Source organism: Alligator mississippiensis, chromosome 8, assembly GCF_030867095.1.
Source record: "Alligator mississippiensis isolate rAllMis1 chromosome 8, rAllMis1, whole genome shotgun sequence".
Lineage (NCBI taxonomy): Eukaryota > Metazoa > Chordata > Crocodylia > Alligatoridae > Alligator > Alligator mississippiensis.
In genome coordinates, this window is record NC_081831.1 from 2,721,156 (window position 1) to 2,746,483 (window position 25,328).

The following is a 25,328-nucleotide window of genomic DNA, read 5'->3' on the forward strand; positions in this document are numbered from 1 at the left end:
ATTAGCAGCCCCAGGTGGAAAGTCATAATCTGCATTTAAATGGGCCCGTTATAAAAGGTAGGGAACCCAGGAGCCTGCGGCATTATGCTGTGTCTTTAGGACTCAGTAATCTCTCTTTATTTTCCCCACAGTCTGACCTGGGGGCAGAGCTTCTAATTACCAGGTCACCCTGCTAATATTGTCATTTCCAGCCAGTGGGGGTGAAACCATGGCAACACCACATTTGGCTCCAAGTTTCCAGAGGAATGAAACTTCCCTTCTAATTGCAGAAAATGGCTCGGCGTCTGTTTTCCCCCCTTCCCTGGGTTTTATTTTTATTTTTTCACCCTTCTCTCATTACCCAACTGGTTCAGTCTCTTTTCATATCACACCCTTTTAAGCTGCGGGTTGGGGTGATAGCGTGAGACGGGTGGACCTGCGCTGTCCACACTCCTGCCACTGATACGGGAGCTAGCTGGGAGGAGACGGGTGGGGGTAACAAAACTTCACTGCATGCTTGTGTTGCCCAACACAAATGTATTGCAATGATGATGCATTTTGCTGCTAAAAGTCGGGAGTAAATTTGGTGCTGATGAAAGGCAGGAGTTAGGAGCGGCTGAGCATCTCCAGGAGCCGCTGGTCCTCCTACAGTGTGAGCTGCATCGAGGTCTCTGCTAACCCTAACACAGGCAGCCAAGGACAGGGGGATGAACTCAGTCGAGCTATGTCTGAATCAAGCCCTTGCGTGGGATACTTTATCTCCCAACTCTCCCCCTGGCCTTAGCAAAACCCAAATTAAAATCTTGTCTCCAAATAGGCTAAATGTCAGAGCAGGGTCTATTCTGACTTCTGCATCTCGCACCCGTCTCCAGGTTGAACTGCAGCGTGAGTTCACTTGGAGTTAGACACTTCCCGTGCAACAACCGAGCAACTCACACATGAGCTGGACTCACATAGAAGTTGATTTTCCAGCTGACAGGAGTAGGTTAATTGTAAACTGTCTACTGAGGCCTTAAAACTCCTGTCCACTTATATTATTTGTAGCTTAAAATTTATGGAGTGAGACTTTCCTTTAGTTTGTGCCCAGAGAACTTAGTGTAATGAATCCCTGCACCAGGAGAAGGAAATCCAATTTAAGACCCTTTTACCCCTTCTCCCCCTACCCGGTTGTCTAGTTGGTCTGCGATCCAGGTATGCTATGGGAGCATCATTTGCCCATTGCTGAATAATAAGACCACAAGCGAATGATTCATCTCTGATTGATATCAATGGGAAACAAGTTGCTCCTTAGGGGACTTGATATTGGTATTGGAAAAAAAGGGGGATTTCCTTGGCATAGTGTTTGCAACCACCTCTGTTCCAGGACCCCTATATATATATGTGTGCAATATGCACCTGTGAGTACAGCAAGTTATACCGAGCATCGTCTGCCTTGCTGACTTTGCACCTGCCTTAAATCTGTCCTGCAAGGTCCAGGCTGTTTTCTGATGCTTGATAGAGGTGAGGGCAGGACACCGCTTATTGCCCCTTCCTCTGCCAACACACTTAAAAGCCCAGCTGAGATCAGGGCTCCCCTGCAGTAGGTGCTGGACAAACATCGAAGAAGAGCCATTCCCTGCTATAATAGCTTTACAGGCTAAACAGGCAGGATCTGCTTAGATCCTAGTCCCATACAGGGCAGAGACAGGAACTAAACCTAAACTTTGCAAGCACCATAAGTCCACCTCACCTCATTGCCCTCATGTCCATCTTTTCCAGACCTCCCAACTCCTTGGACCTCCCAACTTCTGGACCTCTGTCCCAGGATGTTATTATTTTATTTTTGGCCCGTGCTAGTCTAGCTGGCGGCCTGTAGGTCCAATGCGAGACAAGGAGGGGAAAGGGAGACAGATGCTCACGCAGCCTGTCGAGGCGTTAAAAACAGTGGCTTTTCCTTTCTCTTTCTAATGGAAAATGCATGAGAGAGAGAGAAACCTCCACCAGGCTGTCCATGAAAAACTGGGTTTTGTTTTTACCTGGAGGCACCCATATGCTTGATGACTGTTTAGTTACTGGAAATGGGGGAGCAGCTTATGGTCATTGAAACTCTGACTATGGAGGTGGTTTCCTGGCCCTTTGGATTAGCTGCAAATCCAGTCATCCTATTTTAGGTCCAAGCCTCTTTTTAGGAACTCTTTTAACTCTCTTTTCCAGAAAGGCTGGATTTTTGTGTCCATGCAGCTTTGCTCCCTCTATAAGCTGCTTTCTATGTCTGGGATGTGCCTATTCCACCACCCGAAAAATGTCCCAGGTTTTCATTGCTCTGTACAAAAAATGGAGTTGCATGGTACCCAAGAAGGGTCGAGATCCAGCATTGTAGGCACTGGCCAATCTCCCCAGGATTTCAGGTGTTGTCTATTAAACCAGCCTGCGGGGTATGTCCCTGAGCAAGGTCCACTTGCATAAAGTCCATAGTGTGATAGCTCTTCTTGCAATATAAAAGCAGCTGAATTACAAGCATCCCATCAGGACTGGTGTTTGGTCAAACCTATAACAGAGGCCACTCTACCCCAAATAGTGTCCATCCACGACTCCTTTTGCACTTGAACATCAATTATATATTACCATTGTGCCTAGAGGTAAGACTCGGGGAGGGTGTTGAAATCCTCCTCTTCCACCAACCCCACACTTTCAGTCCTTGGCCCTGTCAATGCTTCTCCCTTTTGCCGTGCATGTCCAGCTCATCTGGTTTTGCTGTCGCACAGCCATCAAACCACTGGATTTGACAAGCAGCACATTTGGGAATGTTTATTTGTCCTGAGCCCTCTTTGTACGCTGAGTGTTTAAGCTTTTCCCTTCCAGCTGTTAGAGCTAGAAATTACTTCGTTGGGTTTTTTGTTGTTTTTTTAAATGCAAGCAGAGGTCCTCCTCTAATTGCATGACTCCAGAAGTTGGGGATTTAAAAAAAAAATCCTTTAAATATTGCCCCACCTAAAAATCCCAAGGCCTGGCGCGCCGTGATAGGATTTCGAAAATCGTTACAGCTGGCAGGAAGCAGAGCTGATGTCAGGATCCCGACAAACAGCTGCTGACGGGCTTGCCGTCTCATTGAGAAGAAGCCCTGTTTCTAATAGGCTGCTGCTATAGCCAGCTGTCTGGAGCAATGCAAATTGGAGCTACATGTACTAGCAGCTGACCCCAGGGATCTGGCTTGTGTGTGGCTAACTGTCCAGGTTTACAATGAGGCATTATCAGGCCCAGGAGCTGCATTTTGAGAGATCGGGGGGAGCTGCCCCTTGGTTTTTCTAGAATAAGGAAAGTTGCAGCGTTCAGCAAAGGAAGCAAAAACCAACAGGGCTTTCCTATTTCGCCTCTCCCTGCTAATACACCTGCAGCTCAGGCCTGCCCCAGGGTCTCACCTGCTTTCCCGCTGGCCCCTGCCATCCCTCCCCAGCATACTCTGCCTGTTCTCAAACCTGCCCTGCAGCATTACCCGGGCTCCCCGTTCCCCAGCTGTCGCTGCGCCCGGCCCTGCTGTCTGCTCCGTGGCTCAAACCTGCCCTGCAGCATTGCAAGACTTCCCTGAGACTCCTGGCTGTTTGGTTCCCCACCCTGCCTCTCTGGGTGCCTTGCTTTCTGGCTCAGCCCTGCTCCTCTGGAGGACAGATCTTCTCTGCTTTGCTTTCCCCACTTCTCCCTTGGCCCACCCGTGATGCTCTGAGCCCCCCGCCGACCTAGCGCGGGAGGATGCGATGGCTGTCGGCCGCTCTGCGATGCAAGCAGCAAAGTTGTTGGCATCGCGGACACCCCCCGACTCAGCCCACCCTTTTTTCCCCAAGGCAGCAAACAGGAGCAAACCCTCCATCAGTCCTAAATCCCAAGCGGGTCCTGAGTTTGCTTTATGGCTAGAGGGGCAGGGAGGTGGCCCCAAAACCTTCTGTTGTCAGGTGCAATTGCAACCCAAAGCTGAGCGTTGCTTTTCTGGGGCACAGCCCTTACCGTCTCCCCAAATGCCAGCGGTGCGGTGTGATTAGACGTCTCTAGTTCCTGGAGGCAAAACCTCATTTCTGGGCTACGTGGTCAAGTCCCCTCTCTTCCTTCAGTGAGACCCTCTCTTTCCTCCTAAGACATTTGCAGAAAGAGGGAACCCAGCAGCCACCAAAGCAATGTTGTGAGAACCAGACGGGCCCGACCCACCCCTGGATTTGCAATGCAAAGCTTGGCAGCCCCATTCCTGAAGGGTTGTTCAGGAACATGATTTGGGCTGGCCCCAATCAGACCAGGCGCAGAAAGGGCCAAGCAGATTCCACACCGCTGTCTCACCGCGGATGGCTTAGGATTTGGGAACATGTGCGAGCAAACCTGATGAGACGTGCCATGAGATCCCCGCGGATGTGACTGCATGTACCAGGAACGGGTGAGTTGGCTCAGCAAGCAAATCAATGAGTTGCAAAACACTTTCCTGATTTGGAGAGTTGACATTTGGTCTCTCTTGTTGCCGGACAAGACCTCCACACCTGAGCAGTGAAAGGAAACTGTCTGATGAGTTTACTTGGCAGTCTTTTTGGGAGCAGAGGCTGTCTTTTTTAGCTCTATGTGTGTACAGCACCTGGCACGATGGGGTTTTGGTTGTGACCTGGGCTCCTGGATGTTGCTCATGAATGAGAAGAACTAACTGATGGAAGTGGATGAAACCCCCTTGCCTTGTTTGCCTTATTTATTTCTCATTCCTTATAAATATGGCAAAAATACTTGCTTAGGGAAGAACAAATTGGACATTTTCATGCAAAGAAAAATTTTGACCCAACAAAACACCCCGTACCCCCCTTAAAACCCCAACATTTCCATCAATTCAAGCAAATGACAAGCAAACCGTGGCACTGACTCCATCCAAAGCGCTAGCTCATGCGCCAAGTCCAGCAATCCCTTCCCCTTCCCGTTACAGTGATCTCTGGTGCTATTTCTAATAATTGTTGTATAGCGGTCCTAACTCTTTGCATTGTAGCGTGGTGAGAAGGCCAAAGTGAGCTTCTTGTGCTGCACGTGGCATGTACACGTGGGAGGAGACAGTCTCCCCCCACATGGAAAATTCAGAGAGCTGGAGAAATGAAATACTATTATTGTCCCTATATGCAGCATACAGAGACAACGTGACTCGCCAAGTCTGTGGCAAACCTGGGATTTACACCCACATCTCTCATGCCCTGCAGCAACATCTTCGAGATCCCCCATCCCATGGGTAGACCCCGTTTCAGGCAAAAATGTCATTTTTTTAAGCAGGTCCCATCAAGTGAAGGCTGGACCCACCTCGACCTCTCTGCATGCTGTGCCCGGTGAGGTGCGGCCTCTGTACAGCGTCCCTCGGGCAGGCGCAGATGTTGCTGCCGCCTGTCAAGCAAGTATGCATGTAGCTGCAGGACATTGCTGAGCAGGTGTCCTGAGGTCGCGGTGTCACGGCAGAATCTGTGCAGCCCTCGAGACGCACTGAAATGCATGCCGGTCCGCAGCACGGGGTAGTCCCAGCGTTCCCAGGGTGATTGCTGTGTCTTTGCAGAAATGCTGGATCCAGTTCCTATGCCCGGGCAGGAGCCAGGCTTTGGAGATGACTAACAGCCATTTAAGAGAGACGTCGTGACACAGGGAGCTCATGCAATGACCTGAACCTCATGCAAAGACCTCAACCCCCCGGGGCTCATTGCATGAGGGATCCTAGCTCCAGACACAAGTGCGCGTGTCTCAGTGTCATAAAGCCAAGCAGACAGGCCCGGGCCTGAAGTAGGAACCGGGGCCGTAGGTCAGGATTGAGGTGTTTTGGCCCAACCAGGCTGAGTTCCCATTCCTGGAGCAGCAGGAGGAGCTGCTAATCAGGTGAAGGTGCAGTGAACGTGCACATCTGGAATAGCAGGAGGCGTGGAGGTCCCCTCGCAGAGAAGTTGGGCAGCACGTTCCAGCTGTGGATTATCATGCAATCATAGAAAATGCAGGTTGGAAAGGACCTCAGGAGGTCACATCTAGTCCACCCCTCTGCTCCAAGCAGGACCAGCCCCAACTACATCATCCCAGCCAAAGCTTTGACTAGCTGCATTTTGAAACCCCCCAAGGATGGAGAGTCCACCACCTCTCTAAGTAACCTGTTCCAGTGTTTTATGACCCTCCTTGTGAGAAAATTCTTCCTAATATCTAAGATGAGGCTGGAAGAGCAGCTAGCCACATGAATGGGGCTCCATCAGCCGACATTAGCATCTCTTTTTCATGGGCAGGAGCAGTATTTTGAACGACTGGACTCTGAAGCAGGATCCTTCACAGATATAACAACAGAGGTGTGGACTTGCTGAAGGATATGCACCGTGCCAAAGCATATCCAAAAAGGCCTCCCCTATAAAAAGGGGAGGCCTTTTTAGCTAAAGTCAGTGGGAAGCTCTCAAGTTTCGCTGCTCTTATGGGTTTGTAAAACCCTGAATGATTGGGGCCAGGGAGGCCTGGCCCTCCAAGACTTCCCTCGTGCTCATGTGATGTCCATGGAGCTGCTTTGGTGGGCAAGGGTTTTGCAAGAGCAGGAAGCTAAGCAACCTGTGTGCTGCAAGGGAAAGAGTTATAGCTTGCTTGGTGCTACCTGGAGAGCGACCGCTCCTCTGCGCTCCCACTGAATGGCAAGAGACAGCAAATGAATGCAATGGAGGCATAGCTCATAAGAGTTAAAATGCCTCCTATCAGTTCAGCCAGAAGCCCGGAGACTCCAGAAAGACGAAGCAAAGAGCAGTGGATACATGCCCTTTAATAAGCACTATTCCTAGTGCCGTAGAGGCACGAGACATCGTGATAAAGGGGATGATGCATGCTCTGCTCTGCAGTGCGAGGCAGGGAATGATTTCATCGGTTCAGTGCAAATGACCTGAGCGTCCATCTGGTCTTGGAAACTCCCGGGTTATTCGTGCCAAGCCAAACAGAGTCAGATCGCTGCCCTCTCCCACCCCCGGCCCAGTGTGATAACTTTGCATCAGTGCAATATGAATCAGTTAACGCTGGCAAGCGGTCACGGCTTGGCATGAGCTGCAGTCAGGCCCAGCTCCATCCTGGGAGGTAGGAAGCATGTTGTCACCTTTCGGGGTACTCTGCTTACTGGCTAGAGGGGACATCCCCTGCTTTTTAATCACCTGCACTTCCCTGGGATGACGCCAAGGACTCAATTTGGTCGCTTTGCATTGCTTCAGTCGTCATTTCTTGTTTCACTTTTCTCCTTCTTTTTCGCTCTTTGGAAGAGGCAGAAGAAAAAAACAAGCTCTTTTTAGAGGCCTGAGTATCTCGAGCACCTGGCAGCTCTGCAAGCGGAGAGCCCTGTGTTTATCCTCACAACAGACCCAGCCCAATGCAGTTACAGCCTCTGCTTTCTCCCCCTCACCTGAGTCAAATCAGCCTCAGCCTTGAGCTGAGATGATCCCGTCCTAGGGGATAGGATGGGATGGGAAGTCTCTCTCCTTCCCCCTCCTCCCCACTTCTATCCTCAGCCACTTTTGCAACAGCTGGTCTCTGGTGCAGCTGCCTCTGTGCTGGTCCACCAAGCCTAAGGCTGCAAACTTGGATCCAAGAACAGAGCACAAGCCTGTGTGTGCCGCTCATCGGGTGCAATACTGTTTTGGACTTCACGGGGGGCTGCGATAGCCATGGCCCGGGTGGTCTGGTCCAGCCCAGTGTGACTGTAGCATACTGGTGTGGATGGGGGGCTGTTGAAGGCTCAACTCACCAAGCCATTTGCACGGACCCAGAGGAACAGACTTCCAGCCTGCAGCTTCCTCTGAGCAAAGTTTATTTTCTACCTATGGGGACTTTTCCTCCATCTTTAATTTTCTCTGAGCCTGATGAAGGATGTGTGAGCCTGAAAGCTTGCAGAAAAAGATCTTTTTTTTTTGTGCAAATTTTTAGGTGGTCTAATAGAAGGTATCATCTCTGAACCAAGAGGTCTCGATTTTTGCATTTCTTTGTGTCTCACACCAACATGACTACCAAATACATCCCTTTTTCCTCTAACTTTCGTGAGGCTGGCATCAGGAAGCAAATTAGACTTCTGCTCACCCAGCTAGGGACTTGATTCTGCCTATGCAAAGCAGGTTGAATTTAACGCACCTGCTTGACTTTGCTAGCTTTACATATGCAGCTGGGGCCCAGTTCAACCCAGTTAAGCAGGACAAAGCTCCAAGACCACAGGTAATCAAGAAAGGAGACAAAATTATATCAGTCACTGCAAAGACCCTTCCCTAGTTTCATAGTTATTAGGGGCTGGAAGCTGGAAGGGGCCTTTCACATCATCGGGGCCAGCCTCCTGCACTTGGTCCCACTGTTGCAATTAATAAAACGCTCGGCACTATTTTCTTTAAACTTTTAATACAATGTATATTTATTGCAAACAATAATATCCAAAAAAAAAAAAAAGGTAAGTTTCACAAAAAGAGAACAAAGGGTCTGGCAAACAAAACTTACCTAAAGACAAAATATGATTTAAAATGACAGGTCTTTTAAGTTACAGAAATACTTTAAAAAGATCTGCTTTTATACAGAAATAGAGAGATGCCATATCATAAGAGTGCTTTAAGATTTTTTTTTCTTCTACTGAATCCCTAAAAAAAACAAAACAAAAACCAACCTGTTAACAAATATATCATTTTTTTAAATAAAAAAAAGTTTGCTGTCTTTTTTAAAAAGCAATCCTTTAACTGTTCAGCCACAGCGTCACCAATGTCAAATCTTCTCTCCACCTCAAAACAGCATCATCGAGGGGTGGGAGGCTAGAGAGTAAGATGATACACACATGCACATGTTTTGCCATTGGTGTCTTGTGTCTCATATATACACAAGCTTGTGTGTCCCGAAGAGCTGAGGCAGAAAACAAGGCAAATGATTCAGTGATACACTACATTTGCAATCTTTAGTTTGTACAAAAAAAAAAAAAAAAAAAGAACAAAAAAATTCCAGTTTATCCTTAAACAAAAGAAAAAAAACCAAAAGGAAGAGGACACGTTGTACAAACCTAGGACACAGATTCCAAAGGATAATAACAATAATAATAATAATAATAATAAAAAGAATTAAACAGATAAATAAAGAACGGGTTACGGTTTAGACCATAATTTAATAGGAGCCGTACCCTCCGCATAAGGTTCCAACAAATCTGAATCGGTTTTTAAAGGAGTTTGAACTGGAAGGGAGGACAATCTCGATGAAAAGAAAAGGCTTTTCTTGCAAAATAAATAATCTAAAAGGTGTCAGATGTCTCCAAGGGGCTCGAAGAGCCTGAGCAAAGACCGCGTGAGACCAAGAGGCGGCGTGTACAAGCGCTGGATCAGGCCCTGACTGTTTGCACTCCAGGAACTTGGAAGGACCGGGAAGGCGATCCTCGGCTCCCAGCATCTGCCTCGCACATGGTGTCCCTACGCGGGAAGCAGAGGAGCTTTAGGGGGGCAGGGGACTGGCATCATCATCTGCTGCAGATCGTTGGTCAAAGTGTCAGACCTTAGCGTCTCCCCAGAAATCAGAGCTGCCTCCCTTCTCAGCCTGGTCTTTGTCCCGAAAGTGGGAGACTTATAACGATCGTGCAGGGACTTGGGGTGGGGGGCAACTATCCCAGGGCGGCTTTTAAGGCTTTTCAACAGCATTGCTTTAAGGCTAAAGGTCTTTAAAATCCAAAGTGAACACCTTCTCCTCCTGGATGCAATCTTTCCTTCTTAGTTAGAAAAATAAAGCCTGCGTTATTTATTTTTTAACCCCGGTGCAACCTCACCTGGCATCTCCCAGCTGGCACGGCTGACTATAGCTAAGCCCGATGGTGATCACTTAACAGAGCTTTTTTTGTTCTGAGTTAACGCACACCATTTTATTTTCTTTTTATTCTTTTTTTTTTTTTGCTTGTTTTTTAAAGAAAAAAGATGCTTATCTATACAAAAATACCTCTGACTGCCAGAAAAGCTAGGACTGTTCCACTAAGTGTCATTTTAGCTGTTGGAAAAATAAGAGCATTTAAAAAAAAAATCTCTAAAAAATATGTATAAATCCCCTCAAATCGGTAACGAATCATACACAGTACATACTAAAAAATATTTAAAATAGAGAATATTCCTCACAGAGGACTCTGGGTTGTTTGTTTGCTTTTTTTTTTTTTTTTCATTTTTCTTTTCTTTTAATTACTGCTAAAAATCATTACAAAAGTCCAAACACAGGCAGATGAGTCGGCGGGGTGGAAATCTCATCTGTTTGCTCTCACCCTGGATGCAAGGTGAAAAGTCCAGTCCTTGGAAGGTCTGTACCGAGTTTTGCTGGTTCTCAGCAGAGTGGTCTGGCCACCTCCTGAAGGATGCTGTAGTGCAGAAGGACCCTTGTGTTTTCTTTTCTTTCTTTTTTTTCTCTCTCCCATCATCTTTAAGCTCGAATGTCTCTTTCTTTTTTTTCTTGGTTTAAAGAGGGAAAGTCTGTGGAAGTTTTTTGCTTTTTTTGTCTGTAGGTTGTTCTTTGCCTCTATGGCCTAGTGAGCTGTGTGTAGACTGGCTGTTCCCAGTGCTGTGGGCTGTGGGTCTGGGGGATGGAGGGGACCCCAGAAGTGTCTGCAATGGGGGTGTACATCGGCCTCTGGGTGGGGTTCATGTAGGTGAAGGTGGAGTAGAGGCTGGTGCTCTGGCCGGCAGCGTGGCTGTAGTAGGAGTTGGAGCTCTGGTGGTCTGTGTAGTCGTACTGCGAGCGGGTGATGGTTGGGTAGGATGAACTGTAGTGCTGGAGGTTGAAGGAGCTGTAGTTGATCTGCTGCGGCGAATGCTGCTGCTGCTCACTGTAATGGCTGGGGCTCAGCTGCTCCGTCTTGATGTGCGGCCGCTGCTGGGACTGCCCCTGCTCGCCACTCAGGGGGGTCATCGTGTGCGCCGCTTGGGGCTGAGCCTGCGGCGGCGGCTGCGGCGGCTGCGGCTGCTGCGGCGGCTGCGGCTGCTTGGACATCCACACGTGCCCGGCCCCGGTCGGGGTGGCGGCAGTGCTGCTGATCCCGTAGCTGCCGGTGTAGGTCACCTGGCCAGGCTGCCCGTGAGTGGCTGGGACTCCAGGGTGCCCATTCGGTGGGAGGTACTGGTCGAACTCGTTGACGTCGAAGGTCTCGATGTTGGAGATGACGTCGCTGCTGAGCTCCCCGATGTCCACGTCTCGAAAGTCAATGTGGGGCGGCTGCCGCCCTCCCTCTTGCAGGGGGCGTCCTTCTCGCTTCAGGTCTTGCTTGCCAGGCTGGACGTCTGTTTTGGGGGTCGTGGGTGGTGTCGGGGGGCCTTGGGACTGCCCTGGAAAAGGAAAGAGAGCACAAGCCGTGGTGAGATGGCTGCCCTTCTGTATTGGCCCCTAGTCGCCCCGTATCTGGGATGCTGATACGTCTTGCAAGCGAGCTAACACCAGCTAGTTTTATAACCAGGAGGTGTTGTATAACACCGATAACTCAGTTAATGCTTAACTCCTGATCTTTGGGGCCCGACAGATAATAACACGTTGCTTGTGAAGGCAGTTGCATAGGGTAACACAAACATTTCCAGGTGTTGGGTATATAAATGCGATCGATAGCTGTGTCAATAGATCTCAGGGTGGGGGGGGAAGGAGATACAGAGCTTTTCTGACCGCTTGCAAAGTGGAGAAATGTGGGTTTTTTAAAAAGAAAAGTGTGGATTGAAATGCCTGGAAGCCTGTTTCAATTCTCTTTTTAAGGCCTTGAGTAGGACAGCGTGCATGTGTTACGTGGAAAAGGCAGTGGATGCAGTTTTCTCTATGGGGCGTGTGTGTAAAAGTGCATTCACCTGTCTCTTGCTGCATCTGGTGAGTGTTTCTCTACAGACAGGTTGTATTTTAAGCCTGGTTACCAATGCAGACTTCATCTAGAGACACGCACCGTGCCAGCGCAGTCTGCAGGGACACGTGCATCTCCCTCCGGCTTCCTGGCTGTGAGCATGCATCCTCCTTCCCCTCCCCATCCCACCTGGGGAAGGCTGCAGAAGAGGCCCCGTATTTACCAGAGTGCTCCCCGGGGGAGTGCACCTCGCTCATGCTGGAAGAGGACTGCGGGGAGTCCGCCTGCAGGGCCTTGAAGATGGCATTGGGGGAGATGTGGGTTTGCTCCGAGCCCTCCTCCTGCTCCGACTGCCCGTTCTTCACCGACTTTCTCCTCCGGGGCTGGTACTTGTAGTCAGGGTGGTCCTTCTTGTGCTGCACCCGCAGCCGCTCGGCTTCCTCCACGAACGGGCGCTTCTCGCTTTCGTTCAGCAGCCTGGGCGAGAGCAGGGCAGTCGCGGGTTAGCTACCTCTCCAGAGTGGCACGGTGCTTACGGCACAGGGGCCCTCCAGCCTTCGCGCCCCCCGCGCACGCCCACGGACCTGTGTCAGCTCGCTGGGGCCCAGCTGGCTGCGGCTCCTCTCCCCAGCTGGGTGGTTTGCAACCCAACCCTCACCGCTGCACGAGTGTCATCTTGGGAGCTTCTCCCTTCCCCTCCCAGCTCAGCACCTCTCCTCTTACCTCTAATCTCACTCTTTCGGGGGTACCCCTCCACTTCCCCCCTCTCCAACACCTGCTTCCCCACATTTTGGTGGCCAAACAAGACATAACAAAACTCCTGCCCTGTTTTTTTTTCCCCCCTGGGTTTGGTCTGAGGTGCTTCCCCTTGGACGAGAAGTGCACACAGACACACACACACACACACACACATGGAGTCAATAGGAGATTAGATGACTAACCCCCTGGATGCCTCTGGGCACCGCCTCATGCAGTCCACATTTGCTCCGAAACTTTCCCCTTTTGCTTCAAACTCCTTAGTTTTTTTCCCCGCAGTCACACACCGCGGGGCTCAGCCAGGTGACTCACTGGAGCTCTGCTTTCCCTCCCTGCTTGGTTTGAAAGGCTGGAGGAATTAAGCCATGCACGGCCGCTCTCCAGAGCCACACACCCACCCAGGGGTTTGGCGGGGCATTGCCAGCTCTCCCTCCGCACCCCTCCCTGCTCCCACCCCTCCTGCCACAAGCAACCCAGGCAAATCTGATGCAATCTAGAAGACCCCCCCGGGTCCTCCTGGAGCCCCAAACTCCCTTGTGTGGCTGGGCCTCTCGTCCCCTGCAAGCTGCGGTGTGGGTCTCTACCCCCTGAACGTCTCCCATTGCATCTAGGGGGATTGCAGTCTCCCCCCTTGCAATCTCCCATTGCATCTCTACCCCCTGAACATCTCCCAAGGCCCCTAATTCACCTTGCAGGGGGAGAGGGGGTAACTCTGAAGCCAGCCATCCATTGCACTGGGAAAATGAATGCATGCAAGAAGCCGAAAGCTGGGAGAGGCAACAGGTCCCTGCTTTGCCTTCGCGCTCTTCCCTGCGTGCTTTCCCCTTGATAAATAAGTTTGCCAACACGGACACAGCACCCACACATATCCTAAAGCAGAAGTTTAGGGTCTGACACCATCATGCCCCCACCATTGCCCCCCAACTCACCTCCAGAGCTTGCCCAGGGTTTTGCTCAGCTCGGCGTTGTGCAGATGGGGGTACTGGTCAGCCAGCTTTCTCCGGGCCGCCTGAGCCCACACCATGAAGGCATTCATGGGTCTCTTCACGTGCGGCTTGTTCTTACTGGATCCATTCACCCGGACCGGCATGGGGACCAGGGTCCAGTCGTAGCCCTTGAGGACCTGGCTGACAGCCTCCCGGATGCAAACGGGGAACTTGTCCTCGTCGCTGTCTTTCTTGAGGTCCGGGTCCCCCTTGGGGAAGGTGTTTTCTTGGGGCCGGGTGTTCTCCGTGTCCGATCCGGAGCCAGAGGGGCAGGGAGAGCCTGCAGAGTCATCCGACATAGTGGGGCTGGGGGCGCCAGAGATGCATTTCTCCTGCTCTTCTGTCATTTTCATGAAGGGGTCTAGGAGATTCATGCGAGAAGGTGGCAGAGTGGGGGCAGGATGAAAATCAAAGGGTGGGGAGAGGGGAGGGGGGAGGCGGGACGACAAAATAGTAGTAATAATAAGAGGCAAAGTCTTTGCAAACCAGCGGGAAGCCTGCTGGGGCTGGGATGGGGGAGAAAGGAGGGAGAAAGCGAGGCACAGCTGGAGAGGAAGGGGGGCGGGAAGGGGAAAAAGTTTGCGAGAGTTGGATTTGTTAACAGCAGCTCACAGGAGGAGGAGAAGAGACCACCGAGATGGGTCACAGGCGCCTGCAAAGTTGCAATCTGCTCTCAGGAACGTGCTCCAGCCCAGCTCTGGTGCTGCTGTGGGTAGTCAAAGTGGGGTGGGGGGGAGGAAAAAAAATGGGGTGGTTTTTTCCCCCCCTTTCTCTCTCTGCCTCTGAGAAGAAGAATTACAAAAAGAAAACGAATAAAAAAAAAAATAAAAAAAGAGAAAAAGAATCCTTAGTTTTGGCAAGTTTGAGGCTCCCGGTTGTACCCAGTCGGTTTCCAACCCAAATCTCCAACTCTCTCTGTGTCTCTTTAATAAATAGCCTCCTCTGCTAGTTCACCTTAGAAACTTTCCACCAATGACAGCCCTGCCCTTGGGGGCTGGCAAAGAGAGGATTGGCTGCAAGTTTTTGTAGGGTGGGGAGAGCTGAGCCCAGAGCTGAGAGCAGGGGAGGAAAAAAAACACTGCAAAGTTGACTCTTTGTGCCGCAGACTTTTGTGATACCTTTCCAAAGCGCCTTTCTTTTTGCTCTCTGTGGGGCTAGGTAGGTTGGGGTTGGTTGGACGCGATGGCTGCAGCGCTAGAAAAGCGACTTCAGGGGTACAAAAACACGGCATTGCCCAGGCTGCGCGCTGCTGATCTGCCCCGTTCCCTTGGCATGGCAAGGAGCAGAGCCGTTCTCCTTAGACGTAAATGGTTGCTCGGTTGTGCCTCCGGCCTTATTCTCCATGTCAGCTGGGAGGGGTGTTACGCTCTCACCCCTTCACTTGAAACCAACCTGGCTCCAAGGTGCGATGCCCGCCGGGTGCATGGTCCCTTGTGCCAGGTGGGGTTCGCCCAGCTGCGAGTGGAGGTTGGCAAAGTTTTGCAGCAACTCAGTGCTGGGCAAGGTCGTTCAGGGGCAGGTCGTCTGCTCTGGGGCTGTCGTTTTAAACTCCTGTGTGGAGTTGGTGGCTTTAAATTCAGGGATATAAACCCTACCGAGCAAAAGGGGTTTCCCTCTTATGTTACTCTGACTTCATACAACTTTCTCTTTCCTCCCTGTAAGGAGCGGGCGTGCAACTTGTTCTCCGGCTTGATGATTTAAACAGTCTGTTTTGCACTAAGGAGTACTAGGGGGAAAATGCTATTTAGGGACACACAGATGGGCTTTCAGGTAGCAAGGATGGGGACGCTGTGGATTCCCTTGCTAACGTGAACAGAGAAGGGAATACCCGGTCCTGACTCTGCCTAGACCACCTCTGCAAAATCATGTCATAAAACATGACATTTATTACCATGTCCCGGTATTTCAACCTAGATTTTCTCTCTTTTTCGCCCCCCCAGGAATAACTTGCTTTCTGCCAACTACAAATCTTTGCTTCTTTTTGAACATGGAAGCCCGTTGCAATTTGATTTCCCCTACAGCAAATGCTGAGGTTTTCTCCAAAAAAAAAAGTTTCCAATGCAGCTCTGATGGCTGGAGGGTTTCAGGGGCAGGTTGCTCTTGAACATACTTGTGTCTTAAGGGGTGAGCCTGTTTGCAGGGCACCCGGCGGGGGTTTTTGCCTACAGCTGGCACTCCTGACACGGACATAGCGAGGTTGCTGCTCGTGAGCTGGAGAGAATCAGAGCCCACCCACGAGAGAGAAGGGGACAATGACAGCGAGAGACTGGCGTCATTTCTTCTCACGCTAAGCCCATGCTGATGCCTCATCCTTGTATCCCCACATGCACATCCCTACCTTGTCTCAACCCCAGACCCTCTGCCATTTACCTGGGCAATAGCAAATGCAACCCTCGAGGTGCTGGCATGCCACTTCTGCCCGGGAACCCCTGGCATCAGCAGCTGGCACGGTGCTCGGGCCCAGGCGGGCATCACCCAACGGGTCTTGCTTTGCTCTCGGCGCCTTTTCTGCACCTCATTTCGTCCTCCTGCTGCTTCTTGGGAACTTTTTACCTTTGTAAACACCTTTCTTTTTTTCCCAGCGCCCGAGCGAAATTCTCCTTTTCGTACCGAGAGGGCGCCAAAAGCCCAGAAACTGACCCCAAACTTTTTGCTCTGGCAGCTCCTGAAGGGTTGGATGGATGGGGATGGGAGGGGGGGAGGATGAATCTTCTTGCTGAACTGGGCTCATTTCTGATTGATCAGACTTGGAATTGTGATCTGCCTTTTTTATTATTTTTTTTTTACAGGATTCAGCAGTAAAGGTTGCTTAGCAAACCCTGCGGGGCAGCTGATCCAAAGAGCTTTCCACTCCAGTGATCAGTGAACCTGACCAGCAAGGTATCAGACCAACATAACACTGGGCAAACACCTCTGCATAGTCACTTCTTTACCTTGGGGTGGGGGGAAATCTGCCCATCGAGTTAGTGGAGTGCATCTCCCCTTCTCCCCTTGCCTTGCACCCTTTTGTGTCCCTGCCTTGACGTTATATGTTGTTTCAAGAGTTGTCTTCTTTCTAAAAGCCTTTGGGGAAAGCTCAGGAATGAAATGTGCCATAACTGAGCACTTTTAAACAGCATAATTAGTTCAAGACTACCGTATTTTGCCGTACTGCAAGTTTCTTGTGTCTCTGATTGATCACATTGTCCTTTGCTTTGAGAATTGAACAATGGCACGTGTCATCCCTGAGAGCTAGGCTTAATTCGGTCTATATGTCCAGTGCCCGTCTATATATCCAGTGCACGGGAATTTTTCTGCATGTGGCTGTGCCTCTGCGTTAGGGAGTTTTATGCGATGCTTAGAAAGGTTGAGATCACTTTCCAGGGCAATGGCAGGGACTTTATTTTATAGTTTGCTGCTGTACAGACTGAAGTTGTACAAGGAAGATTTCTGAAATAGTTGCCAAACTGCCTAAGCGTCTCGTCCAAAAACTCAAACACAAGAAAGACAAAAAAAAAATATTTCAAGGGCTTCAATTTTGGGGAGGGGGGGGGGGCAGGTGGGCATGCTTTGAGATGGCCTTAGGAACCCCCTCCCCCAAATTTCCCCTTTCACTTGGTAGTGAAATATTTTAGCATCTGCCTTCCTAATTGCAATCTGCTTTTTCATACAGCCTGTGGATCAAGTGTCACCGATGAAAACAAAGTTATCTCCGTTCAGAATAGACCCTATCTTGTGGTAAGGAAGGATTAGAAAGAAAAATTAAGGGCTAAAGATGAGAAATGAATTGGAGCAAATGCCTGTGCTTCAGCTTTGCTCTCAGTCCTCCCCCCACCTCACCCGCACAGTTTCTCATCTATTCACCTCTGCTGCTGCCAAAGAAGAAAGACAGATTTTTTTTGTGTGTGCAATTTTCCTTATAAAATACACAGTGCCTAATTCTGAATTCAATTCAAGCATTGCTGCTATTTCCCCCCCCCCAAGTACTTTATTGAGACTGCTTCAGTTCACAGCCTTTGTCCTGTTCAACTGCATTGTCATGCTTGACGATAGTACGTGTGCGGGAACACATTATACTTTTCAAATCTGCATTTAATTTTGTTTTATTGAATTGGAAATCTCACTTGCAAAAAAAAAAAAGGGCATAAGGGGAAGGAGTTCTGAATCAACCCATTTCTAGAAGGAAATCTCCCTGCTAGACCCTTTCTGTCTCTGCTATCTTTCTCTCAGAGTTTTTCCTTGCAAATCTTTGGAAAGTAGTTATCTTTGGGTGAGTGAAAAGGTAAGTGTATGTCTTATTAGCAGAGTCTTTGTCACATAACGATAGCGGGGGGGGGGGAGGGGGTCCAGAGCCAAGATTTTGTTGTAAAGGATTTTGCTTGTCTTACGTGTGTCTGCAACAAGAAAGCACATTTTCTTGCAAATATTGGCTCTGCAAAATATTTAGCAGAGAGCAAGAAAAAAAAAAAAAAAGGGAGACAGTGAGATTTGCATCAACAAAAAGTTCTGCAGTAGCTAACATTTAGGGGGACATTTTTTCCCTTACCCATTTACGACGGTTTTTGCACTATTTTTTTTTTTTTTTACAGATATATAATTTGCCATGGGGACATCAAAGCAAAATCAGCCAATAGGTTGTTCTCATGTTAGCTGAACTGCCCTAGCCAAATGCTGGACAAAGATACCTGGGGGGAGAGAGAAAAGAAGGTGACAAGAGATTGTTCCCTGGCGATACTGCTGATTGGCAGAGATAAACACAAATAACTTGGGAGGATAATTGAGTTAATGAAAAATGTTATAATGAGAAGAGTTTTCAGTCTGAAAGTCCATCTGGTGAAAGGATTCTGCCTTTTCACGACGAGAAACTCTCTCGCAACAAAAGACGGTGGCTTAACAAGTTTGAACAGCAAACAGGAGGCAGATGCAAAGTAGCTTTCCTTGTTATGCCCTCCTGCAAGTTTTTAGTTTGTGCCTCATTTTTTCTATTAAATAAATCCTCTTCTACAGAATAGGTGGAAAAGTGGGCAGCCAAGTTCACTTTTTAAGTTGACAATTTCTTTTCTTGTCATCTTAACTGGCAGCAGGATGCTAGTTTTGTTCTCAGAAGTCGCATGATTTTACTATCGGTCTCCGGTCCGTGGTGCAGGCAGGCTCTTTAACCAGAAGAGTGTGAATTACATTTCTCATTTCGTCCCCCCTCTTCTTTGTGCTCATTCAGATCGTGTCGCTGCTGCCCAAAACGACGGCTCGCAGGCACTGAGCAGCGAGAAAGAGAGGCAGGCGGTTTCCTAGCGAGGGGGATCCTATCCATACGGGACGTTCAGAGGATTTGTCTTTCAAACCCTACCAATATTTGCTGTGGCCATATTGACACGCATCAGGCGTGTTTGCTGAGAGCTGGCTGCTGTTTCTGCATTGAAGTCAGTCGTGTTTTTATGAAGCTGTGCACGTGTGTGTGTGTGTGTGTGTGTGTGTGGAGGGGAGAGGACAAACCCACCCCGGGTGTTTTCCTTGAAATTTGAACAATGTCCACTTGTCATTTCTAAAGTCCTCGTTCTCCCTCGCGCTGCCTGATCCCCTCCTCGTCACGCTGCAAACCGCTCGTTTGCATCATTTCAGGTTGTGATGTCATCCGCGCCGCCTTCTGACCTCATCGCTGGATCCAAAGAAGCTCTTCAGTCGAACAAAAAGTCCTTGCCTCATAGGACAGGAAAGCCAGGGAAATGCTGCCTGGTTGTGTTGGTGCTGGGAGAAGTTTCCTCCTTTTCAAGTTTGCAATGGCTAATATTCATCTGTTGGGGCAGGGGCCAAAACAGAGCGAATAGGCCTGTATTGCAACCCTTTTAAACATAAACCCCAAGAAAGTAATGTGAAAAAAACCAACCCTCTCTCATCATGCTAGGAAGAGCAGTTATTATATTGATACAGGGCACAAAAGCCCATGCCCCTAACATCATACCTCCTCGATTCCCCAGTAAACGGTAGGCCTGCACAATAACTCAATGGGGGAGTTCGGGGGGTGAAGTTTATTATTTGAAAGTTATCTACTCACTTCCCCTGCTTCTAGGTCAGGAAATGCTTTAAAATAAGAGATCTCTGTTGGGCTGAATGCATGCAAGGCAATGTCAGCAACCTCGACATGTTATATGAGTTAGATGCCCAATTGCCCAAATAATAACAAAAAAAAGACTATGGGAAGTGTCCGGAAGACTGCTGTGAGCGGCGGTCGGCGCAGAAAGTCTTCGTACGTTGATGCGAGATGGTAACAGGTTAATCAGCCTATCTTACTGGGGTTGTACTTAGGGAAAAAGATCTTACAACTCCCCCACAACCTTTGCCATTTTGCAAGCAGTAAATCATTTCTCATAATGCGCTTTCTTTTTTGGAAACAACACAGCAGAAACAATACCACTTTGGCCTAAAGGGGCTCAAAGTGAACAGCTCCCGTGATTCTGCGCATGCACCTCGAAAGGCAAATTTGGGGCGTGCACACTCAGGTGAGTACTGGGCACAGCTGGGGTGCCCAGGGCGTCAGAGTTGTGCAAGGCCCTTGTGACGCTGCTGGGCCAGCGCGGCACGACGGTATTGGAGGGCCAAAGAGATGGGCGGCTGGGAGTGATTTGGCAGAGGAGCGGCACGTGCATCACATCCTGTCTTAGCAAAGCCTAGTGCAGTCCAGATCCAGTCCAGCTCAGCAAAGTTTCCATTTCTCCCATCTGGGTTTCTTAAATGCCTTATGCCACTTTCTAATTTGCCTTTTCCCAGAGGTCTGTGTCTTGCTTAAAAATGCAAGAGCCAGTGAGTTGATAATGGCTTTGCAGCAGGATTATGGTGCATTTTGGACATTTTAACAAGAATTTTTGAATCTTTCATTTTTGATTTAACCTGAACTATTCTTTAAAAAAATTGCTTGCTTGCTTGCTGTCTGCGTGTCTGTCTGGCTAGCTATCTAGTCATCTCACACAGTAATACACGGCCCTAAAAAGCTGCCGCTGATAAGCTGGGGAGGAAACACTGTATATTGCTTGAAGTTTGCAAATCATGACACATGAAAGCCAGGTTTTTTTCCTTCGCATTGCAAAGAAAAAGGAGAGACTGAGGATCCCAGGGAGATTCCCTGAAAGACATTTAGGCGTGTGATGTTTTAATTAATCACTGTGCAAGCTTGCCTCGTTATACTTGCCAGGTAGACTAAAACTAATCACTGCGCAAGCAAGCTTGCCTCGTTATACTTGCCAGAGAGAATAAAACACAAAGATCTGGCGAGGAAGGCACTGAACAATGAGGGATGGTGCTGCAATAAAAATATTTAAACTTCTTTTAAGGTCTGAATTTGGTGGGCCAGTGAACCGGGCTGTGCCTCTTTGCTTTATATATTCAATATCTAAGCGTGAATCCTCTTTGGGAACTAGCATCTGTCTAACTAAAATGGATAGTTGCTACTGAAAAAACCCCAACTCTGAATATGAATTTACTTAGGGCCAGGTTCTGCTTGCAATGAGTGGGATCAGCTTTCATGCTTGAATCTCCCAGTTGCAAGCACAATAGTGGTATCTGGTCACAAGGATTTTTTTTTTTTGCTCCAGGCCACTGGTTAGAAAAGTTTCAATAACCAGGAACAGTAATGGAGGAAAATAGATAGGACTTTTAAACCAGACAGTGGCTGATCCGAGAGTTTGCTGAGCTGTTAACCCCCAGGAAGGGCCAAACACTTTGATTTATTCTGTCTTGCATGTCTGAGTCGAGGTGAGGACATCCGATTAGTCCTCTAGGATTTTGAACACCAAAAAGTTCCCGGGCAGGCTTTACCGTAGCAAATACATATAACCTCGCTGTTATTTTTCTGCTCCCGTTCCTACAGTTCAAAACCACCGTGCTCAAATTCATAACTTGCAAATGTTTTTCTCTGAAGATTAGTGAGTTTTTCCCTTCCCCAAATATAGCCTGCAACAAGATTTGAAAACTTAGCGAGTCGAGAAAGTCCATCGGGCTCCCTTATCAGAGTGGAAAGGGAACACCCTTGTAAAAGGAGGTTTTTATTCCCTGCATAGGAAAAGTGAAAAGATTTTGCAAGATGCACCTTAACCTGTTAGAAAATATCTTTTCTTTTCTTCTTTCGTTTTTCGGTGGTCTGGGCACACGCCTTTGTTCCTCTCTTGATGTGGACAATAGATACTTTGTTCTGAAGAAGGTCTCAAAATGTGATCCAAATATGCTACCGGGCATAAGAAACAATCCCAAAATAGCCATACACAGCCTTCTGTTAGTTCAGAGCAATGAGCTTTGCAAAAGCATCTGGGAGCTCCTTTTTTTAACATATACTGATCACACTTCAGCTCCTACCTTGGCGGAGATGTTGGTGAGAGATGAATAGAGAGCTGCTAATGTAACCAAGCGCATTTTGAATCCCTTTCTTAGAAACCAAGCACAGAAAAAGGCAAGGCTCTGGGAATGAGGGCCAAAGACCTAGGCTGAAACTCATAAAAATATCGAGATCTCTGGGAGAGAGAATAGATGCTTATCAAGCAGCCGGTAGTTCATTAAAATCAGCTTTAAATCTTAGCGCAATGTAAGCGCTATCCCGTTTCTGATTTCTGCTGGGTTTCATTGGGATTTAACATGTTCCCAGCATTTGGATCCCTCCTTTCTGTGCTATCAGCGTCTGCTGCATGTTTGCAAGGACACGGCACGGTCGGTTCACCCGCAGCCTGTTGCCTTGTCCCCAATCCCTAGCAAAACACCATGTGCACCGCTGCTAAGGTCCCCCTATAAAAATGCTTACGAGCTTTTAAAAATAAGTAGGATTGTTTCGAAAGACATAAAACCGTACTTCAATGAAAAATATCCATCGGCACAATAATAAATCCTGGCAGATTCATATTTTTACTTAACCATTTACCCAGCGTTAACATGGTTTTACAAGCGGCCGTTCGGTTATGGCCGGGGCTTCGAAGCGAACGCGCCGTGGAAGCTGTACATGATGTTTCATAGCCTCATACAGATAAATAAATGGGGGTAATTTAAAACGGGCCCTATTATGTTTTCCAAGCAATAGTTCAAATTACATGGCCCGGCGATGGCTTACAAGAAATCCATCAGAATTGGAAGGGGGAATAAAACTGCCTTTCTCTCTACCTGTTTGTGCAGCTCCTGGCTAATGCCGGGAGAGCTCGACTGTTTATTTGGAGAAGTAAAGTTGTGGAAATATACTTGGAGGGTGTAATGTGGACAGCACGTGTTTCTGGGAGCTACCTGAAGCCTGCATCCTAATAGCTTGCAGATGTCCCTGGGTCACTGATTTCCTATGGGCCAAAGACCACGGCAGCCTCCTGCTCCTCTCAGCTCTTCAAATTAAAAAAAGAAAAAAGAAAGAAAAAGCAAAAGCGGGGGCGGATTCACTTCTGGAACTTGTAAAATTGTTTGTTTGGGTTGTTTCCTGCCCTCCCCCCCGCCCCAAATCCCGAATCGCTTGGAAATTCAAACTGCCCGGCCCATGCCGTTCGGAGCTACGATTTATTTGAAAACGAGCAAAAGCTGCGATGGGATCAGTTTTAGTTTGCCCAGGGTGGGGAGTTTATTTACACTGGGATTATTTATTTAAAAACTTCAGTTTTTCTCAACTGCATAATAAATAGGGATTCATTATAGATGTGTGCATATGTGTTTGCATCTGCCTATATACACATTACATATGCGTGCACGTGTGCGTGCATGTGTAAATAGTATGTGTGTGTATGCATGTACATAGATATATGTGTATATATATATATGTACATAGATATATGTATATATATGTGTGTGTGTGTATATATATATATATAATGTATGTACGTGTGTGTGCATGTGTGTATGATATGTGTGTGCATAGTGTATGTATATATATATATAAATAACGTGTACATGTGTGCGCATGTGTGTGTATATGTGTGTGTATGTATGTACATATGTATAGATTGGTGCATGTGTGTATAATATGTGTGTGTATAATGGTGTACACATACATCCACACATATTATACATATGCATCTATATCTATACATATGTGTATACATATTTGTGCTTGTGTCTATAGAGACATATACATGTAGAGTGCTGTGTGTATATGTGTGTACGCACACACATACACACATATTATACATATACATCTATATCTATCTATAAATATGTGTATATATATTTGTGTGTGAGGCTATAGATACGCGTGTATGTAAATTGCTGTTTGTGTATGTGTGTATACACACATGCATACACACATATTTATACATATACACATATACACAGATGTGCACACATACATATGTGTGTGTATGTATTTGTGCATGTGTGTCTCTACAGATACACGTATATGTAAATCGCTGTGCGTGTACATGTGATATATTTCAGTGCATGTACGAGGACCAGGTGAGAAGGCAGCTGCAATGTTTCCGACATTATATCATTTAAAAGGAGCTTTAGAAACTTTGGTGAAAATGCTGAGCCTCTGCTGAGCCTGCAGTGATGGAAATGGCTGATCCCCAAGTGCGACCGCCGATGTGGCCTGGCATGCTGGGCATTGATTCTCCAAACTCACATCTGCCGTGGCAGCTCCGCGACCCTGGGAAAGCGACGTCCATCAGCCATCCTCTAAGTGTAAGTGGGGGAGAAAGTCTGTCTTTACTGAGCAAAACACATGAGTGCTTACAGTTAGAAAGGTGGCGAGGCATGAGGCTGATTTGGGAGCCCTCGTGCATGTTCCTCTGCTGTCACCTTTGAGGACGAGAGGAGAATGGTGTCTGGCTTTTCCTTTGGTGAGGAGGGCGCAAATAACTCCCTGGCTTCAAACGGCAGAGCCATTGTAATGCCTCGTTCAGCCTCGTCCCGCCTTTTAGTATGGTGGGAGGAAGGAGGCCGTCTGCATTTCGGTCTTGTGGAGCTGGCTGGACTGTCCAGTAAAGCCATCTGCTCATGAATTGTTGGCCAGGAGATTGATCCTGGGCTTTAGAAAGTGGCTCCCTCTGAGGCAGCACTTCGCAAATCTTCCCTTTTCTGGGCTTCATCTAAAACCCACTGAAGGCAATGGGAGCCTTAGGCTCCCAAATCACTGCATTGTTTGCATTTGGGTTGCCCTTACAGTGGCTGTACATGCAGAGAGCAGCAGACAGTCCCTACCCTGCAGTGCTTGCAAACATGCAAGACAGGAGAAGCGTGTGGGGAAAAGAAGTAAAAACACAGCTTTAGATATGGCATTTAAATGCCTTGCACAAGATCACACTGGAGGCTTGTAGCAGAGTCAGGAGCAGACCCTTACCTCCCCTCAACACCACCCAGTACCTTAGTCCCATTTCCGAGCCCTAACTACCGATCTGTTCCCATCAGGACTTCACCTGCGTCTCAAAGTGCAACATTTCTGCTTGTCCCTTGACTGATTTTCTGAATGTAAATAGTGTGGAAAGGGCACCACGGGGACGGAAACCTGCATGAGAAACGTCATACAGCAAAACTGCAAGCTGCCATCACATGCCCAACATGCTACGGGGTCTGGACGTTAAATGATGATCTGTTAATTAAACAACTGCAACTTGCTAGGGATGTTATTTGTAATAGAAATGGACCTATTTTCATTTGCTAGGTTGGCCAAAAATAGCTAATCTTTGCTGCAGACATGAGCATGCTGGATTTAAAGGGGGTAAGGGGGTGAGAAACAGCTTAAAAACCTTCAAGTAAAAATGAATATAGTAAAAGGCACGGCTAATGAAGAGATTGATAAAAGAGGAAAGGAGACAGATTAGCAAAGAGAAAGAACTGAAAGGCCTGGACGATGTTCATTTTCAGACTCAAATAACTGGTCATTTAGCTCAACAAAAGGCTTG

General features: G+C 48.1%; 1 protein-coding gene and 2 long non-coding RNA genes across 4 annotated transcripts; 2 read left to right on the plus strand and 1 right to left on the minus strand.

Annotated features, from left to right (window-relative positions):
* Window positions 1-10,461: 10,461 nt before the first annotated feature.
* SOX9 (SRY-box transcription factor 9) lies at window positions 10,462-13,874 on the minus strand. Its single transcript, NM_001287268.1, is given in 3 exon segments — window positions 10,462-11,264; window positions 11,982-12,235; window positions 13,444-13,874. Coding segments are annotated over 3 exon segments (1,488 nt in total).
* A 616-nt stretch (window positions 13,875-14,490) lies between these two features.
* On the plus strand, window positions 14,491-20,396 carry LOC109284836 (uncharacterized). 2 transcript variants are annotated; one of them, XR_002092444.2, is made up of 4 exons: window positions 14,515-14,658; window positions 16,290-16,380; window positions 17,153-17,217; window positions 18,069-20,396. It is a non-coding gene; the product is annotated as an uncharacterized LOC109284836 (long non-coding RNA). The 2 variants fall into 2 exon arrangements; XR_009463777.1 differs by having other exon boundaries at window positions 14,491-14,658; window positions 17,153-20,396.
* Window positions 20,397-23,323: 2,927 nt separating this feature from the next.
* On the plus strand, window positions 23,324-25,040 carry LOC132252077 (uncharacterized). The gene is made up of 2 exons (XR_009463778.1): window positions 23,324-24,108; window positions 24,835-25,040. It is a non-coding gene; the product is annotated as an uncharacterized LOC132252077 (long non-coding RNA).
* The last annotated feature ends 288 nt before the right edge of the window (window positions 25,041-25,328 follow it).